Source organism: Aethalodelphis obliquidens, unplaced genomic scaffold (genome assembly GCF_003676395.1).
Source record: "Aethalodelphis obliquidens isolate GAN/ISIS:26980383/991018 unplaced genomic scaffold, ASM367639v1 scaffold9, whole genome shotgun sequence".
In the NCBI taxonomy this organism is placed as follows: Eukaryota; Metazoa; Chordata; class Mammalia; order Artiodactyla; family Delphinidae; genus Aethalodelphis; species Aethalodelphis obliquidens.
Window position 1 is genome coordinate 42,736,446 of NW_020837953.1, and position 20,888 is coordinate 42,757,333.

Genomic DNA, 20,888 nt, shown 5'->3' on the forward strand with positions numbered 1-20,888 from the left:
TGTGATCACATACATATAATAAATATCCCTGCATGTGATCACATACACATAATAAACATCCCTGCATGTGATCACATACATATAATAAATAACCTTGCATGTGATCACATACATATAATAAATATCCCTGCATGTGCTCACTCACCAGAGCTGTCAAGCCAGCAGACTTATGGGGCTCTCCACCGGCACTTGGGGTCGTGTAATCATCCATACCCAGGGCCGTCTTGCTATTTTCCACACCTGTAGTCACGTCATCTTCTGGCCGGACCGTGCTGGCTGAAAAGGAAAGACTGAGTCAGACCTCAACATGGAAATCATGTGGGCAGACCTAACTGGCCAGCTTCAGTCAGATTATTTTCTTTTCATTTCTTTTGGGTATTTTTTCTTTTTAGGGGGCTTGTCATTCTGGCTTAACACAAACCATTCTACATACATACAACTGCCTGGTTATCTCCATTGTAAAAGAAAGGAAGATGGGCATATAAAAAGGTGAAGCAGGCAGCCCCTCCCTGGTATCCCACTGAGGTATGCTGGATGGGGAGTGTACACTTTGCCTTTTCAATAATGAACCTGATTCTTCCTGGTGCCATTTCATACAATGAATTAATGCATTTGGGTCAATAGAATATCGTTTAGACCTAGAAGAATAACATGGAAAGATTTCTAAAAATGCTAATTAGCAGGCTCTAACCCACCTACTGAATCAGAATGTCCAAAAGCAGGGCCTCCTTCTTTTTAAAATCAATCTCACTGTCCATTTAGTTTTGAGATTGCTGTCTGCTTAATGGTTAGAATCACTGCCTCTGACCACAGACCTCACAGACGACACAGAGTTCAACCTCTTCCTTTACGGTTGGGGTTATCGCCTGCAGGGGAGATCAGTAATGTACTTAAGGATGCCAAGATAACCAATAGAACCTTCTAGTGCACCCAGAGCTGTACTAAAGAGAGACCTCACAGCCCCTGATTCTGGCTTTTCTGCATTAGCACTAGATGAATGACCCTGTGTGCCGATGAGAAAGGTTTCCAGAGGAGGAGGGGATGGGTGGGGTGAGATTGCAGGTTGAATTCCAGGACTCGGGAGAGAACTAGAAGTGGCCTCTTCACCCTCTACCGCAATGATCGGAGCTAATCCTGACCTAGTAGGAGCACCATCTCAACTCATCAAATAACCCTTTTCACAAGTTAAAGCAAATCTGACTCATTGGTCACGGGTTCCCTCTCCAGACTCGAGTGGCTCTGGAAGAAATTCCATGACTAACTGCAGTTGCAAAATAAGTGAGCACACAGCCCAGGAGCAAGAGCGAGGGGGTGCTTGGGGACTTATGTGCTTAACTGAAGGGCAGATGTTCATATCTAGACAGTGCCTAAGTGAGCAATCTGGCCCTTGCCTTAAGATTCCTTATTCTTCCCATGCTTAGATGGCTCACCCAAAGTCACAGCTAATAAATATCTGATCACAGCTTTTTTGCTATGCAGAGAGGAAGGAAACCTCTAGAGTAAATTCTCTTGTTCCGTGAGCCTTCTTTTTGCACTGAGGGTCCTAATCCAGTGTTGCCAATCGACGTTCTGGATGAGGCTCCCGAGCATATGCATTTATTTTTCATCTGGGGTGGGGGGAAAGGCTTTCCCTAGTTAGCAATAACTGAATACCTCAGTGCCTGCAAAGGGGTTGCCTCCCTTTTTGGCTGGTTGCTGGGGGCTCCTGCTAAGGATTTATGACCACGATCTCAGCAAATGTTGAATGTATTTTTTTTTTGTTTTGGCTGCGTTGGGTCTTCTTTGCTGCGCTCGGGCTTTCTCTAGTTGTGGGGGGTGGTGGCTTCTCTTGTTGTGGAGCACGAGCTCTAGGTGCGTGGGCTGCAGTAGCTGTGGCACGCGGGCTCAGTAGTTGTGGTGCATGGGCTTCAGTAGTTGTGGCTCGCAGGCTCAGTAGTTGTGGCTCACGGGCTCAGTAGTTGTGGCTCACAGGCTCAGTAGTTGTGGCTCATGGGCTCAGTAGTTGTGGCGTACGGGTTTAGTTGCTCCGCGGCATGTGGGATCTTCCCGGACCAAGGCTCGAACCCGTGTCCCACGTATTGGCAGGTGGATTCTTAACCACTGTGCCACCAGGGAAGTCCCAAATGTTGAATGTAGTTATCAAGCTCAAGGGGGAATATCCCTTTGCTAGGCAAGCAGTCTTCATTAAAAAACTAAGCATCCTATTTTCTTTTCTTCCACTCCTGGTTTGAACTCAGTTAACAGACCATCCACTTAAAAAATGTTTTCTGGAGTGCAGCAAAATCACTTACTATATGGCATCCTCTAACTTTAAAAAGCAAAATAAAACCACCCTTGCTTTAAACAAATTAAGTACTGAATGAAGTTAGTTTGAATTCTTTCATAGAATGTTCAGTTCATTGAAAGCGTAACTTGATAAAAATTCCTTCTTCTTTTCTACTCTTGGCCCACAGACCCAAGGACTAAAATTGCTCTGAATAGACAAAGGACATTTTATGAATGACACTCATGATTAAGAGGCATTTCTTTTGTCTCACTGCCCTGGAGTTCTTTTTGCTCCATGGGAAAGTTGATCTTTAACAAGAGATGCTCAATTCTCTCTCTCATTATTTCAGCTGAAGGCTTTCCTGGGTGAAGGGTTCCTACGAGCCCAGCTGCTGAGTTTCCAGCCAGCATTTGACATCCTTTTCTCTTGAATGGTGAAATTCAAATCATGTATTGATGCCTTTGCTCCCCAATCCTTTTTTTCTTCCTAAGACACGTGTGTGCACAGGCAACACGCACAACTGTTTATATAAGTGCAGCGATGAACCTACAATAACAGAGTCTGTTCTGGAGCGGTGTTCCCTTATGCTCACATGAACACCTTTTTCCTGCCACACCCAGCCTCCTCCAGCCTGCTGGTCAGAACCAATGGAAGTTTCCAAATACAGCTGTAAGGCATCCATTTGCTTTGGAATTTGTGTGTATGTGTTATTCTTTAAAAAGGTACTACCTCTAAGAAGATGATGTGATAATTTGATTTGATCTTAAGGTTTCTAAGTTTGAGAACAAATGAGCACTGAAGAGATGCTTATTGGGATAAAAGTGTTAATTATGAATCATTTTTATCTTAGCATTAAAGTCTAATAGCTCCGAAGAAATTATTCTAGTTTCCATACATTTATGGGATGGCATTTCTTTTAAAATATTTTAGAATTTGGATGGAATATTAAATCACACTCTTACTGTGATTGCCTTGCAACAGTCCCAAATTCTTGATTAAAAGCCTTTGTGTAAGTGTTTTCAGTTTTGTGGTTTTATTTACACTTCTCTGATTTGTGCTGGTGAGTTGTTCCATCTGTTTGCTGGCCGATAGGAGTGTCTTCTCTTGTGACCATTTTTCTCTTATGGTATTCACCTTTTTTTATAATTTTTAAGTGCTCTTTATGCTTTAAGAATGTATTCTTTGGAATAGATGCTACAATCTTTTTTTTTTTTTTTTTACTAATTGGCATGTCTCTCTGTGAGTGGCAAGGTCCCTCACTAGTCTAACTTATTAAACTTGTTTTGTCCCTCTGATGTCACACTTACCAACCCTTCCTCAAGATTATGTAAATTTCATCTATATTTTCCTTAAGGTTCTTTCTATTTGTCTTGTGTTCATCTCAAAGTGTGATGTAAAATGGGAATATAAATGTGATTTTCCCCCAAGGATTAAACTGTCATTGCAATAACTCCTCTTTTCCTCTCTGCTTCAAAACTAGCTCTCATTGAGACAAATGGTTTCTTCCAAATACTGTGTCAGGGTATTGGGAGAAACCTTTAGCACAAGGACCAGCCTAAACGACCTGGGCACTGCCATCTGCCCCCATGCCCCCTGCATTCCGCCCTCTGTCTGCAGACTCTTTCCAGAACTGATTCCTAAAGCTGTGTTCCCCTCGCCACCATCTCCCTCTTCCTCTTCACATCAGCTGACCGCCACTGAGCTATTCTGTGCCAGGGATGTAGTTAGAATAAAACAGGGTGCAGAGAGCAAGCACAAGGAGAGGGTGCCACACTCGAACAGAAGTGCACTGAGGTCTTTCTGAGTCATAGGTTCTGCTGAGGGCAGGAGGTACAGCATTACAACACACCCTCTCTCCCATTTGTTCAGCAATGCAGGGTTTACGTGACGTCTTCGGGCTGACTTTATATCACAAGGTGGGTTGCATTGGGCATTTTTGTCCCCATTGATCAGATGAGGAAGGTGAGGTTGACAGAGGCCCTCCTTGACCAAACCTTAGTGAGGCTCCTCTGAGCCTTCTTCTCAATGAGACCATGGCCTTGGGCTTCCGTGTCCATCATCGCAGAGTCCAGTTTCAGCAAGAACCCTGCTAAGTTCAGGTTAGAGACAATCTCTCGACCCCTCGATATGTGATCAAGTTCCCCATCTCCCACCTTTGATGTCTAAGTCCCTGGACTGCCTTTAGCAAGAATCCTGTTAGGCCAGTTTAGCAAGAAGCCCCCTGCCCTTGAGGTCTCTTCTTCATAGTTTTCTATCCACTGCCCCTCACTCTGCTCCTTGGCTACAAATCCCCAGCTGTCCTTACTGTATTTGAAGTTGAGCCCCATCTCTCTCCCCTACGGCAATAGTCTTGAATAAAGTTTTGCAGCTGCTTGAATGAGTGCCAGAAAAACTTTCTCTAACAAGGTCAGAAGTTAAACGATTTGCCAAGTAGGCCTGGTCAGTGAGTGGATGCAAAGCCAAGTGTTTTACCTGCTCATTGGCCCCCAAGACCCTTTGGTGACTCTATGGCAGCTGTTGCCTGGAAAATGCCCACCCGTCCTGGGTTCTGTCATCCTTCCTCTTCACCCCCACCCTCATCCTCCCTTAAATTATAATCCTGTAAAGAAGACGCGGCACATATATACAATGGAATATTACTCAGCCATAAAAAGGAACGAAATTGGGTCATTTGCAGTGAGGTGGACGGACCTAGAGTCTGTCATACAGAGTGAAGTACGTCAGAAAGAGAAAAACAAATACCGTACGCTAACACATATATATGGAATTTAAAAAAAAAAAAAAAGGTTCTGAAGAACCTAGGGGCAGGACAGGAATAAAGACGCAGACGTAGAGAATGGACTTGAGGACACAGGGAGGGGGAAGGGTAAGCTGGGACGAAGTGAGAGAGTGGCATGGACATATATACACTACCAAATGTAAAATAGATAGCTAGTGGGAAGCAGCCACCTAGCACAGGGAGACCAGCTCGGTGCTTTGTGACCACCTAGAGGGGTGGGATAGGGAAGGTGGGAGGGAGACGCAAGAGGGAGGGGATATGGGGATAATGTATGCATATAGCTGATTCACTTTGTTATAAAGCAGAAACTAACACACCATTGTAAAGCAATTATACTCCAATAAAGATGTTAAAAGAAGATTAACATAAGATTACATTAACAATGAAAAATGTAAATTATGCACCCAAATAAATTGAATTACAGTATCCAATGTCTTCATAAAAAAAAAATTATAATCCTGGTTGTCGGAAGCAGTTGCTTCCTTGGGCATCTCACTCTTCTTATGAAATCCCATCCGTTAGAATCCCCCAATCAAGTTATTTAGTGACTACAACCTCTATTTCCTCAAATGAGTCCCCTTCTCGGACTAGGCATCCAGCAGTGGCAGGTTAGAGGTCAGGTGTGCTCTGCCTTACAAAGGCTGTATTGCTCAGAGCAGAGGTTCTCTTGCTCTACAAACAAAGACAGCAGCAACGGTGGAGACGGAGCTTCCCCGAGGTTCACCTCTATCTCCCTGAATATTTACTGCACACCTACTATATGCTGGGCCCCATTCTGGGCACCGGAGACAGAGGCGTGAGCCAGGTGAGGTCTCCACTCTCGTGGATTTGGGTACCGTTGTGGTGGAGTACGGGTGCTCACAACAAGCAGACAAAGAGCGAAAATCTCAAGATAGAGCTCCTGCACCCCGCCCCCCCTTCAGATCCCTGCTCACAGGGTACTTTCTCCGTAGGCCTTCCTGACCACCCATGGAGATCAGAAGCCCCCTCCCCACACACTAATATTAGTGAATATTTGTATATTCACTGATCGACTGTCCCACTAGAACATAAGCTCAGTAAAGGCTGTTTCACCTCAGTGTCCCCATTGCCTACGATACTGGCACAGGGGAGGCACTCAGTACGTATTTGTTGAATGACTGAGTGATCTCCAGGTAGGTGAAGAGCTGGTCTAACTAACCCTGAAGCCCAGAATGAGCTTGGAGCACCACACACTCCAGAAACAGGGTGATCAGTGTGGCTGGATGGTAAGAAAATGAGACCCGGGAGGTGTGGAGGGCCAGTCTGGTGGAACTCTGTAAGGAAGGGGTCTTGATTTCAACTGGAGTAGAAAGGAAGCCAGGAGATGATCTGAGTGGGGGCAGGACATAACCCCAGTCCCAGGAACCACTCTTAGTGCCATGGAATAGATGTGGGTGTCGGGTATGGTGCCGGCGTCAGACGGAAGCTGAGAGATCACTTAGACTGTTGTCCAGGCAGAAGTGGGTGGTGTTTGCACCAGGACAGAGCAGTGGGAAGGGAAAGAACTGGACAGGTAATGGCTGGAAAGCATCTGAAGTCATTACCCCAACAATCAGAAATAAATATGAAACCTCAGCGGCGAGACTTCATTTTACCATTTGCTGCAGCTCTGTGGATAACAACATTTATTTTATTTTTTTAAGTCTTTTATTGAATTTGTGACAATTTTGCTTTTTTTTTTTGGTGGTACGCGGGCCTCTCACTGCTGTGGCCTCTCCCGCTGCGGAGCACAGGCTCCGGACGCGCAGGCTCAGCGGCCATGGCTCACGAGCCCAGCCGCTCCGCGGCATGTGGGATCTTCCCGGACCGGCGCACGAACCCGCGTCCCCTGCATCGGCAGGCGGACTCCCAACCACTGCGCCACCAGGGAAGCCCTTGCTTCTATTTTATGGGTTTTGGGGTTTGTTTTGGTTTTTTGCCCGTGAGGCATGCAGGATCTTTGCTCCCCGACCAGGGATCGAACCCTCACCCCCTGCATTAGAAGGCACAGTCCTAACCATTGGACCACCAGGGAAGTCCTGATAACAACATTTAGAGTATGAATCGGTGAACTGAAAAGAGAAGGATGTTCCCATATGATGCTGAGTCCTTTACTGGATTTCACCTTGTTTTATCAGGACAGCCACAGAAGCCTCCTACATAAGTTTAGGTAAAGAGCCTCTGCCCCATTTCCAGCTCCACATAAGGAAGAAGTTCCCTGTGGTCCTCTTTCTGCTGACCTGAAGCTTCAGAATCCAACAGCTGGAGATTAAAGTGGGAAAGTTGATTTTAAAAGAAGTCAAGCTGAGTTACCCCCAGGGTTTCAAAGAAAACCGGTGGTGTTAGCCAGTAGATTAAGGCACCTTTCATGCTGTCTGGATTTTCTAGCATCTTGAGCTGCTCCGGCATCTAATTGCACAAATAACCCTTTGAAGATGGATGACTGCACGGCCTTGGAATGATTTTTGTGGCCGTCGAGAAGTAGAATGCTCTTTTTCTTTTCTTGCAACATCCTAGGAAGTTCTGAATTTTCCCTGTAGGAGAAACTGTAAGATAACTGACAAACAAATAATCCCAATTAAATTTGGGAGAATGTAATGCTTCTAGAAGGAGGTCAAAACATCTACTTAGAAAACAAAACCAAAAATGCCTGCTTCTGTTTCTTTGCCCAGACACTGGCTTTTAGACATTATTTTTTTCCATGTCTCAAAACTGTGCTCAGAAGCCTGAAAATAAACACACCCCAAACTGCAGAGGGGTGTCAACCTCCAACATTTTCCGACATTCTGCAGACCACCCACTGTGATCACCGAGATAGTCAGATCTTTGTACAGCCTTTCATCTCCATTCAAGACATCCCCAATTTAGCTGTTTGATGGTACTCCTTTCGTGGGTTTCTGCAGCCGGAAGAAAGGTGTTCGGGCTTTGCTTTTATTTACCACATCTTTCAAGTGACCCCTCTGGTCCCATAGGCTGGCCCACATCCTCACTTGTACAGAAGCCTTTCTGTGGAATATCGAAAGCCATTTGCCGACCCAGACCCTCAACTCCTGGCAGACCCTGGGTTGTGGTCAGTACAATCACTGATGTGGCCTGTGGGCTTCCCCACCTACATCCACCCCTTCCAAGGATCCTGGTAAATTGCTTACGGGATCACAGTTTGGCCGTGGAGAATCTAGGCAACTCCTAGAAGTCTGGCCACACCACTCAGTACCCCACAGGAACACATGTGCTCTTAATTTTCCTCCAGGCAGTACAGTACAGCCTCCAGCCCACAGAGTCCCATATTCCCCACGCCTGGCACCATGGTTAAGTATTTAGCAGATGTTTGCTGAGTGACTGACTGAATGAGTACACTTACAGCCAAGTAGGAGATTTCTTTTGAGTCCTCCCTTTCCTTATAATATTCCTACCACCGTCCACCCTGCTTCACCCAAGAATTGTTAAATGTCTTCCCCTGATGAAAGAGACAGCAGAGCTGAAAACAGGACACTTCCCCTATGAGGATGGACTTTGCTGCTCTGCCGTTTGATTTTTAATGAGCAGCAGCCTGTCCACTCATTGCATCCGGTCCTGTCAGTCCCTGCAGGATGAGGCCGAGACTGCCCGCTGTCGGCATCGGGGATGTCTGCCTCTCCCAGAAAAAATCAAGAGAAACGTGTCAAGCCTGCAGAGATCAGACAAGTGTCACTAGTTCCTCTAGAGAAATCAGAAGAAATGCTACCCATTAAGACTTGGAGCAGCGAACATCCCCTGGCTTCAGAGAAGGGGAGGTTATGCTCAATGCCCCAAGGGGCATTTTTCTTTGACCCCTCTGGGTCACCTCCCAAAGCTGGAGGCAGTGTTCTGAAAGTCTCTGCTGCTGAACATGGCAATAAAGAAAGGAGAGGGGCCAGAGATGGCTGGGGACTCCTGTTTCATTTCAGAAGCAAGGACTCACACCACTCACTGGCAGGTGGAAGGTGCAGGACACGCAGTCCGTAAGACAGGTCTCCCAACCACATCCATTCTCTTCCCTTCGATGGGGGAAAAGGAATTGGGACCTAGTGTGTACCCTTCACAAATCTTCGCCATCCATCTCCACGACCATCCACGAGGTAGGTATTTTAATAACGGCGACTATTTTATAGGAGAATGTGCACAACGTTTGTGCCAAGCACTCTCTTTGGATCTTCACAAAAGCCTTGCAGACTGACATCATCCTCATTTTGTAAATGAGGATGGTGGAGCTGAGAGTAATCTACCCATGTAGCCAGCAAGGGGTGATGCAGGGCTTACACATCAAGATCTGTCAGACTCCAAAGAAATCCCCAGCTCTAACCACTCCGTTACACAGCCTTTATGTGTATTGGTTACTTTTCCACAGCTCCCACTCATTCTCCTCCCCCACTCATCTCCATCACTGCCCACCCAAACCCTACGTACTTTTCACGGCCCAGGGAAAACACCTCTTCCTTCAGAGCCCACTCGCACCCTCCCGAGGTGCCAGGAGAAAGTAATCTCCTCTAAATTAGTGTAGGGCTTGATAACACCGCATTCACGACTTTCTCCCTACTAAGCATTTATCAAACTTCTTGAGGGCAGCGTTCCTTTCTGCTGTAAGTCTATGGCCCAGCCGCTAGCAGTCTCTGATAACTGAATGAATGAATATTTATACTTTTCAGGACTCAGGAGAATGAATCAACTTACCCACTCACCCCAAACTCAAAGAGGGCTCAGGACCCTTCAAATGCCAAAACTCGAGGCTGTTGGTTACAACCTCAACCAAGATTACTCAACCTGGGGAGAGGTTTCTCTCTTGACCAAGAGCGGAATGTTCTCAGTAAAAAGAGGAAATGAGTTCACAGTTTTGTGGACTGGAAACAACACCTCTGTAATAACTTTTCTGGAACCTGGCAGGGGCCGCAGTCCTGCATCAAGAGGCCACCTCCTAGGGTGGACCGCTTAGTACCTGAATAACCAAACAACTAAAGCGGGCTTTAGAAGCGCTGGCCTGGAGCACAGCATCTCAATGGGATGATCGGGTGTTTGGGAAACACTCACCATCTGCTCGGAAACTGAGCTTGTGATTCACGCAGGGCTGTCAGCTGAGCAGGCCCTGATTTTGCAACAGCGAAAAGAGAAGCCCCTTCGGCTCTGACCTCACCCTCCACCCATGCACAGACATCCTCCACAGACAGTCCAGCTGTGAGCCCAGGAGGATGGGGCCCTACAGGAATGTACAGTATGTAGCTGTGTTTCCACTATCTGTCCTTGGCCTTGAGCCTGAGCCTGTTTCTTCTGAGCCTCCTTGCCATCCTTCTCCCTTGTTCCCATGAATGGGGAATTCAGGCAGCAAACTTTGTGTCCAGGGCTTATTTCTGATGCCATTTTAGTTGCGATCTCCCCAGGTACCCATCACATACATCAGATTGGATGTCTTACTTGTACCTCAAACTCACTGCATCTATAAGACAATGCATAACCTCCTGTTCCTTCTCATCACATTGGTTCCTAATCTCTCATCCCTCCAATCTGATTTCTATCACCTGCCTTCTTGTCATTCCTGCCAAACGGATTGGGCCACTGTGTTTCTTCCCTCTTCCTCCTGCCAGATGTTTACCACGTACCAACCATATGTCTTTTTTTTTTTTTTTTTTTTTTTGTGGTACGCGGGCCTCTCACTGTTGTGGCCTTTCCTGTTGTGGAGCACAGGCTCCGGACGCGCAGGCTCAGCGGCCATGGCTCACAGGCCCAGCCGCTCCGCAGCATGTGGGATCTTCCCGGACCGGGGCACGAACCCGTGTCCCCTGCATTGGCAGGCGGACCCGCAACCACTGAGCCCCCAGGGAAGCCCCCCATATGTTCTTTTAAGCGCTGAATAAGACGGGTCCTGCTCTCTTCTCTAAAGAGCAAGAGATGTACACAAATAATTAAAATACAGTGATAAGAATAGCCAAAGTGATCTTGGAAAAGAACAAAGAGAAGGACTCACACTTCCCAATTTCAGAACTTACTACAAAACTACAGTAATCAAAACCATGTGGTACCAGCATAAGGAGAGATGTAGAGATCAATGCAATAGAACTGAGAGTCCAGAAATAAACCCACACTTTTATGGGCAATTTATTTTGACAAGGGTACCAAGATAATTCAGTGGAGAGAACTGTCTTTTCAACAAAATGGCGCTGAGACCACTAGATATCTTCATGCAAAAGAATGGCGTTGGACCTCTATTTCACATCATGATTAATTCATTAAAAATTAATTTCAAATGATCAATGACGTCAGCGTAAGAGTTAAAACTATACAGCTGTTGGAAGAAAACATAAGAGTAAATATTTGTGACCTTGGATTAGGCAACGGCTTCCTAGACAAGACACCAACAGTACAGGCAACAAAAGAAAAAAACAGAGAAATCAGACATCGTCAAAATTAAAAAAAAAATTGTGCTTCAGTGGATGCTATCAAGAGATTGAAAAGCCAGCTCACAGAATGGGAGGAATATTTGCAATTCATACGTCTGATAAAGGTCTAGTATCCAGGATACACACAGAATTCAACAATAAAAAATGACAACCCAATTTTAAAATGAACAAAAGAGACAAATAGATATTTCTCCGAAGAAGATACATAAATGGCCTTTAAACACATGAAAAGAAGTGCAACGTCATTGGTCATTAGGGGAATGCAAATCAAAATTATAATGAGATACCACTCCACACACACCAGGATGGCTACAATTTAAAAAAAACCACTCAACCAAATGGAAAATAACAAGTGTTGGCAAGGATGTGGAGAAATTGGAACCTTTCTGCATTGTTGGAGGAATGTAAAATGGTGCAGCTGCTTTGGAAAACACTTTGGCAGTTCCTCAAAAAGTTAAACATAGAGTTACCATAAGACCTGGCAATTCTACTCCTAGGGACATACTTGAGAGAAATGAAAACATATGTCCACACAAAGACTTGTACATGAATGTTCATAGCAGCATTATTCAGAGTAGCCCCAAAATGGAAACAACCCAAATGTCCATCAATGGGTGAATGGCTAAACAAAATGCAGTATAGCCATATCATAGAATATTATTCTGCCATAAAAAGGAATAAAATTCGAACTCGTGCTACAACGTGGATGAACCTCGAAAACACCATGCTAAGTGAAAGCCAGACACAAAAGACCACATATTGTATGATGACATTTATATGAAATATCTAAAATGGGCAAACCCATAAAGACAGAAGGCAGATTAGTGGTTGCTAGGGGGTGAGGGAGGGGGACATGGGAGCAGCTGCTAATGGTGTGGGGCTTTGGAGGAGGGGGTGATGAAAATATTCTAATAGTGACAGTGGCGATGGTTGTACAACTCTCTGAATATACTAAAACCACTGGATTGTTTAACGTAGAGGGGTAATTTTATGCCATGAGAATTACATATCAATAAAACATTTTAAAGCAGTGATGAGTGGTGTAAGAGGTGAATAAGAAGACATCAGAAAATGTGGAAAGAATAAGAAGAAATCTGGAGATACTGAGCTACAAGTCTTGCTGGCTCTTATTCCCCCAAATCTGGTCTCATTCCCCCTTCTTCTGTAACCACGCTTAGTCTCTTTATCTCCTGACTCTCCCCCTCCCCCAAGACTAGTCCCATAAACTAGATTCAATCCCATATGGTGTCCTTGTCATTAAGTTTTCTTCTGGCAATCACTATTCATGGCCCGATCTGCTCCCATTTGCCTATTGCCTACAGAAAAAGGTCTACCTCCCACTCAACATGGACTCGGCCTTCTCCCTGATTTCCAGCCCTCCCCAACTCATGACTCCATGACACCCATGACTCCAGACAGCCTTCATGGCTTTTCCCAGCCCTGGGTGCCTGCCCACACCTCTTCCCACACAAACTCCAGGTTGTTCTAATTTCCACACATTTTTCCAAGCAGTCTTTCTTGCCAGGATTGCCCTTCCCTGCCTCCCTGCCCAACCAACTCCACCATTTTTCACAGCCAAGATCAAGTCCCATCTTCCCCACAAGGGTTTTTCCAGCTCCTGAAGCCCACAAGAATCTCATCTCCAGACTAGCAGCAGGTAATGTTGTGTGCCACGCAGCACATGACTTTTGTGTTGCCTTGTCTGTATACACCACACACACATCTGCCTTGCCTCTCTGTGTGAGCTGCAGCCCCACTGTATGATTCCGTTCTAACTCTTAAAGTTCCTAATAATATGTGTGCTCTATAAATGTTTAAGGGAACAGGGGTTATGTCCTTTAGTTAGGTACCCCAACGTCAGTCTAGTTCTTCAATCTGAATTATGTATCCAACAAATAACAAGTGGACTTACTGCTGTAAAAGTTACTTGAAATCGACCTGCTGACATCTCTGAGTGTCCTTGGCGGCCACAAGCCTAAGCATAGCTGGCTGTTGTGCTGAATGTTTAGGGGTGTGGGCTCTGGGGTTGAGCTGCCTGAAGTGAAGTCTCACCATTGCTATTTTCTAGCTCTGTGTCTGTGTGTAAGTGACTGAAGCTCTCTGAGCCTCTTTACCCATCTGTAAAATACAAATAGTTCCTACCTTGTAGGTCTGTTGTGTGGATTAAATGCAATAGGGCTTGGAAGGTGCTTGACACTAAGCACTCAGTAACTGTTAGCTGTTATTATACAGTTACTGCTACGAATACCACCCATGCAGAATCTAGGTCCTTTCGTTTTACAGATTCAGAAATTTAATCTTATTATAGGGTGATCTAGCTCAGATGAAACTGTTTCACCCTAGCCAAGCTCATAAGAGGGCAGGAAGTCAAATAGCTTATTTAGAATGGGAAATAGTTTCCCAATGCTTTCTACCCATATTTGCTATTCAAGGCGTGCCCTTCTCAAGAGTGAAATACCTGAAATGCTGTCTGGTGCAGACAGAACGAAGTCTGGGGTGAAGCAATTGGGTGGAATACATTTCCAGACTGTGAAAGAACAGGGATCCCTAATTCACAGGAGCCCTACAGCCACCAGATAAGACATCTTGCATACTAGCTGTTAGCAAGGATAACGTTTGCCTTGCCTAACTCACAAAGAAGTTAGTAAGTAAATATTTGTTAAATAAATGCATTCCTTGGGTAAGGCAGGTTTCACGTCATCTAGTCCTTATTCCTTTCCCCTCCCTGTCTAGATTCTAGGCAAACAGACTCCCTTCTCCTCTGGGCAGGATACCATTCACTGGATCACAGCTTTGCTTGTATTAACTGAGTTTTACTCACCCAGATGGAGACAGCGTGATGAATTACAGGAAATACTTCGTTCTCATCAGTAATATGTTGACGCATCTTCTAGTGGCCCTTCCCTACTTCCCACCTATATTCCATATAACTGTCATTCCCCTGCCTGCTACAAATGTAACAATGACAACGATTACCTCCCCCACTCCGGGGGAGGGACCTCAGTGACCTCTCTCTACTGCCTGGAGCCCTGGAAGCCCTGACCCTCTGGACAGAGGTCGAGAGCACACCTTCCTCCGGAAAGGTGATTATCCTATTGGTAGGTTTGTTGTTTTTGGGGTGTTTTTTCTCCCTGCATAAAATTTAGTGTTGCCCTGACAATTTCAGTTTGCAGCTCCTCAGACAACTAGGTGAATGAGGTGGGCAGGTCTGCAAATTTCCCTCTGAACTTAGCTCGATTCCCCTCGAAGAATTAAACCCATCTCCTCTGAGCAATTCCCGAGGCAGACACTCGGCCAGACGAAAAGGCGGGAGAGCCCAACCATCCCTACCTGTTGAAGTTCAAGGGAATGCTTGCCATGGACCAGCCGCCATGAGCAGGCTGGTCGGTGGGCACTGGGGTGAGACAGAGGGAAGGAAACAGCCACCTCATTTTCCTGCCTTGGGGAAAGTTGGTAGAATTCCAGTTGTTCCCTAACCCGGCTCCATCTCAGAGCCCTCAGATAAAATGCCTGATCACTTTCCTTTCCCAAAAAGTTTTAAGACATCAGTAGGGAAAGATTCAGAACTCCAATCAAAAGGTGCTTTTATCTCCTGCCCACCCCACGGGAATCCTAAGGCTTATCTCAGTAACCCACCCGTTCCCCCCAATCGTTTGATTTTCTTCCAGCAAAACACTCTCACTGGATATTTCTTTGGAATATCCAAGGAATGGCAGGTTCCTTGGAGAGCCTTACAGGATCTGATTTAGCTTTTCTCAAGTGAGTTTCAAAAGGGTACTGCCAAGTATGTGAGCCTTTTCTCTCTCTACATCCTCCCCTGTAATATTTCCACAAGTGGCAACCTGGCATGCCTGCTCTTAGAAGCCAGAAATATGACAAATATTCAGATAAGCCCGTGGAATTTAAAGCACACGTTCGTCATTTTGCTGGTGAGGACTGAAGTGCATGCTTTTCGCTAGGTGCGCCTCCCCCGAAAGTGCTTAGAGTTCAAATCCAGCACTTCAGGAGATGATGAATTACTACTTGGGGAATGAATTAATGAATCCTATTTTAAGGTACTGTGACATCTTCATGTTTAAAGGAGTATTATGGTAAGTATTAAATGTAAAGAACTTTTTATACCTTAAAAATTTTTGTTTTCACGTTTAAGGAGTTTAAAACAAGGTTAACCTTTAATTTCAAGTTCAACCTTCTCCTTTTTTTTCAGTGTGTAATGTAGCAAAAAGAAGCTTGAGGTTTGGAGTTAGGCCCATTTTTTGAATCCCAGTTCTGGCATATTCTGAAGATAATAATGTATAATTCAAGGCCTTGTGATGATTAAATGAGGGAACTGTGACATTCCTAGCACATGGTGGGGGATGGGAAAGGGAGAGAGGTGGTGTCCTTCCTACTTGGCCACACCATCCAGTCACTCCAAGGTTTGGGGTCTCTGTAATTCTCGGTATAGAGTTACTCACCCGCCTCTCATTATGGAGGCCAGAGGAACGAGAAGGGGCTGTGTACCTCTGCTCAGCCTGGGTTCCTCCCTATTTGCCGTGTCCCAACTTAGCCTTCTTATGCTTGGATACTTTTTAAAAATGTGCTTTTCTATATTAAATGTTATCTGGGATCTCATACGCCAGAGGAATGGATAGCCTCCCTCACGAAGGCTCTAACAGACCTGAGATGCTTTAAGTGCAACAAAAACTCTTAGCAACTCGTGAAGGTTTCCGAGCATCCGAAACTGGCAAGAGTTTTAGGGAAATTTGTTCACCGCATGATTAATCCTGAGCGGACTGGTCCCGGAAAAGCACATGTGGGTTTTCAGCAAGCAGCAGCCCTCAGAATTTCACAAAACAAACGACCTCATGAAGAGGCCCGTGTACGTGTTTTGGATGAAAGTTCAGAGTGAGGGTAGGGCCTGACAAAGGAGGAAAATGCCAGATGTGTGGACAGCAGAGCTCCTTTGAATCCACTAACATCCCAAGAGACAACACGTGGGACCAGATTATACAACTGAACCAGATTATAACACTAGATGAGGGAAGCCCAGTGGGGAGTAGACTTCTATGACAAGGATAATAAAATTCATCACCATAATTACCCCCAGCCCAGCTCCCCAACAAGAGCCCACAATGGCTCAGCTCAAAGAAGTTATTCATCCATATTCAAGTTGCCTCACTCATTATGCTCAGACAAAACCTCCTTCTGGGCCTCAAATCCTCGCCAGCAACCCAGCAACTCTGCATTGACACACAGCCCCCGGGGAGGGGTCCGGGGACGCTTCTGTCTTTAGCAATCGAGTTGCTAGTACTAGGGGTGGCTGGTTTTTTTCAGACAAGGTTTACCACTTCTTTTTAGGAGTACCTTTGATATTCGGGACTGTCTTTAAGATAATTACGGCTAACCCTTCCCTGGGAGAAAACAGAGGATGCCGCCCAGCGGCCGTCTTTCCTGGGCAGAGCTGGGATGCAGCTCAGTTTGGGGGCCTCCCACACCTGGCCCCGCTGAGCACAAAATGTTGTCATTTGCACACTGTCTTGCCAAAAAGGAAATGTAACTGAAACGCAGAGCCATGTATATCGCCCTGGAGAGAGAAGTTCCAAAGATAGGACTGCCACGAATAGCTCCCAGCCCTGCAAAGAGAGCAGCTCAGTTTCCCCGAAGCAGACGGGGCCCGGCAGAGAGTAACAGACCGTATATCACTTCCCTAGGGCTGGGTATAATTGTCTTTGTGTGGCGTCCTCCCTCAAACCCCTCCCTTCAAGCAGGATTCTTCTGGCACCAGGCTTACCTCCATCCTCAATTTGGAAAATGAAAAAGAGTTTCATTTCCTCAACCTCCAACTCCAAAGATCACAAGTTAGTTTACAACGCCTTGGACCACTATTCAGTGAGCAACTACCGTGGTACCAGATATTGTTTGGCCCTCGGGATCAAGGCGAAGACATAGCTGTGTCCACGGGAGCTTATACTCTACTGTGGAAATGGATGAAAAATAAAAACCCAAGAAAAAGTAAACACTGACCAATGTGCATGGATGCCAGAAACACAGCACATTGAGCCAGGAAGAGGCAAGATGAGAAGAAGATGTAAGAGAAAGAGGAAAAGGGGAGGAGATGATGGCAGGCAGAGCTCCCATCCACAGATCCAGCGGAGTGAAGGTCTAGGGAGTCACCAACACTCAGTCATTGGCGCTCTTGGCCAAGTTTGACACATGGCCCCGAAGGAACTTAAACCTAAATGTTCAAGATAGGCCTCCACGCACTCAGGACCCTCCCCTTCAGTCCTTTCGACACACACTATCCTCTCTACAGAGGATAACGGAGGCCTCTTCCAATGGGTCTCCGCTGATAGGGTCCTGGGTGTGTCCAGCGTACCCTCCTACAGGGTATAAGACCTGGCAGCCCCCCAGAGGGAGACAGTCGCAGCACAGGGGAATTCCACCCCCAGCCCCTGTCCCTCCCGATTCCTTGGGGTCAGTTTCTTCTGAGGCCATGGGCGGTCCTCCGATACACAGCCCTGTAGGAAAGCCCAGCGCCGCTAGTGGAAGGCTCCTGGCGGCTACCCTTCCACTCTATCTCTCAGGAGCCGTCAGGGGGTGGGCCGCCACCGAGGGAGACCCCCTCTGCTCCACACCTGCTGCCTGTGGATTCGGGATCTCCTCCTGGCACCCCGCTCAGCTCTTCCTCTGCGACCTGGCACCAGCAAAGCCGCTGTCTCTCGTTCTCCCGGGTCCTCCGGACTCGTGCGCACACATACACGGCCAACTCCCCTCTGCTCTCCCGGGCAACCTCAAATACCAGGCCCGGGCATTCCCGCAAGTCCCAGCTCGCTCGTCCCCACCAGCAGCTGCAGGGAGCCCCGCCTGCTGGGTCTTACCATCTGCCAGGACCCAGAGCGATGCGCGTCCCAAAACGAAGAACAGAACTGGCACCTTCCACATTTTCTTAGTTGACTTGTTCTTTGCGGGGCCGAGCAGCTCGTTTCTGTGCTGGGGGAAGATTATGAAACAGCCAGAGGTCCTCGCTTGATGGAGCGAGAGACTGGGGGCTGGAAAATGCGGGGAGCAGAAGTCCCAGCGCGGGAGGGGTCCCCGAGTTCCTTCGCCCTCAGCGTCAGCCGAAGGATCAAACTTTGCAGTTGGGAACTTTCGGATCAGAGTCGGCATTTATCTCTCCCGACGAGGGCGAGGGCGGGGACAGCCCGCGCGGTAAGGTGGTCCCAGTTCGGGGCTCCCTAGGACCGCCCCCTGCCTCTGTTTGGCCAGCACGAAAACGATGACCTCAGGCCAGGTTTAAAGTTACAGGGCCGCGGCTGCGGGGCGCTGCCGGCACGCGCGGAGGGCCCGAGCCCGGCAACATAGGCTTTTATTCTGTTCCCCGATAGGAGGGAAAGGGGGCGCAGGCAATAAGCGATTTTTTTTTTTTTGGTAGTTTTTAAACATCATTAGTCTCTTTTTTAAGAGTAAGGCACAAGATTAGGTTTTTCTTCTTAGAAGTAAACTGTTCCTTGTGTAGCCAGTCATTTTAGAACCAAGCAAGGGATTGTTCTTGTAAATATTGAATTTGATGGCTTTAAAAAAAAAAAGTGGCCGTCCTCCTCTGGGTGAGCCAGAGGCGGTTCGCGCTGGTAAATTGCGCCCTTGTTCAGGGGCCGCGAGCGGGCGGGCTCCCGGGGGGCTGCCGAAGAGAGCTGGCTGGGAGCTTCGCAGCCCCGGTGGCTTCGGCAGGTTTGGAAAAAATGCTGAGCGCGAGATCCGCCTCTTCCTACTTTGGATACAGCGCTGCGGTGCTGGGGCCCAGGACAGACCTGCGCAGTCGGTGGGGCGCAGCAGCCCAAGGATGTCAAAGGGACCCACCTGGTCACCAACCTGTGTCCACTTCCAGCTGGGGCTCGTCCCCTTTAATCCTGGACCTTGGCCCCCAAGTCCCCACTTTACTGGTTTAAGCAATCATGCCCTGATCTCAGGTCCGGGATGTTAGCAACAGGAAGAGAATTTACGTTTTGATTTTATTTCCTTTTGAACTCTTGGAATTAATTTTTTTTTTTCTTTTAAGGGGAGGAGTTGGAGAGGTGGCCCACTCCCAGATGCCACAAATTCCATTCAGCAAAAAGAACCAGCAGACAATGCCCCAAAGCTCCATCCTGAGGTGAAAACTGGTTGTTTTCAGATCCTAAACCCCAGATTCCAAATTTACTTTGTAATAAGAATCACATGGGGAGATTGCTTAAAACCTCCGAGTCCTGTGTTCCACCCTCTCCTCATTAATTAGACCCTTGGGGAATCCATATTTTAAGGCGGGAGCCACAGGGATATCTAGTGAACAGAGCCCCCTGGCAGCCCTTCTCAAACAGCGTGACCCTGTGAGTCACCGTTAAAATGCTGTGAAGCTTCCGGGGGAGATTCTGCATGTCTCCCATCTCCCAGGTGAAGTCTTGTCCTGGGGCTACAGGATAGGAGCTGACACCTGAAATAAGGAGAAGAAGGGACTCTGGAGAGTCAAGGGGTCGGAAACATAAAGAGAAAACTGGAGACAGAGAGGATAAGCTGAACTAACTCCCCCATCACGTTAATGCGTTTTATTGGTATTACTGCATTACCAGTAATGTTTGTTGAGAGACTGCATGGTGCCTGTATTGTCTATCCTGCAAAATGGAGAATAGATGCAAATCCACTCCAAAGTAAAAAAAAAAGATAGACAGACTTCACTTGGGAACAGAGATGAAATGCAGCCTCGGTGGGAGAACAGGTTAAGTGAGGCTCATTTAGAGGGTGTTTAGGGCTGGGTTATGATTGAAGGTGCCAACTAAAAATTGGCACCTGCCATCTGCCCCTACAAGGAGTAAGTTACAAACTGCTGTGGCCGCTTACCTTCAACACCCCCTGAAAGGAGTTGGGAGATCAGGAATGAGGCGCTCTGTGCTCTGGGGAAAACTGGTGGGACAGGCATTCAGATAGTCAGATGTTTCCAGGAGGTTTTATGAGCCAAAGTCTTGCATCTCCTCATATCTAGAAAAGCACTAAAATGATTAACGGTGACATCTTCTCCTTGTGACTAGCAGCCAGCCTCTGCCAAAATGTGTGCTTGCCTTCACCTACCCCACTTCACTAAAATCATATATGATGCTGACGTCTCCCCCTACCTCTCTGGGTTTTTAAAAAAAATTATTTATTTTAATTTATTTATTTTTGCCTGCGTTGGGTCTTCGTTGCTGTGTGCGGGCTCTTCTCTAGTTGCGGCGAGCAGGGGCTACTCTTTGTTGCGGTGCGTGGGCTTCTCATTGCGGTGGCTTCTCTTGTTGCGGAGCACGGGCTCTAGGTGCGCGGTCTTCAGTAGTTGTAGCTCACGGGCTCTAGAGTGCAGGCTCAGTAGTTGTGGTGCACGGGCTTAGCTGCTCCACGGCATGTGGGATCTTCCCAGACCAGGGCTCGAACCCGTGTTCCCTGCATTGGC

At 46.9% G+C, this 20,888-nt stretch overlaps 1 protein-coding gene across 4 annotated transcripts in view; it reads right to left on the reverse strand.

Annotated features, from left to right (window-relative positions):
* Positions 1-18,616, reverse strand: part of PDPN (podoplanin) — a 26,015-nt gene extending 7,399 nt beyond the window's left edge. For all 4 annotated transcript variants that reach the window (XM_027110124.1, XM_027110123.1, XM_027110120.1 and 1 more), the window contains exons 1-2: positions 18,313-18,616; positions 146-276 (exon numbers count right to left, since the gene is read on the reverse strand). In XM_027110124.1, the coding sequence (XP_026965925.1) occupies positions 146-276; positions 18,313-18,601 (420 nt within the window). In that variant the 5' untranslated portion in view covers positions 18,602-18,616. The remainder of the gene's footprint in view (positions 1-145; positions 277-18,312) is intronic.
* Between the last annotated feature and the right edge of the window lie 2,272 nt (positions 18,617-20,888).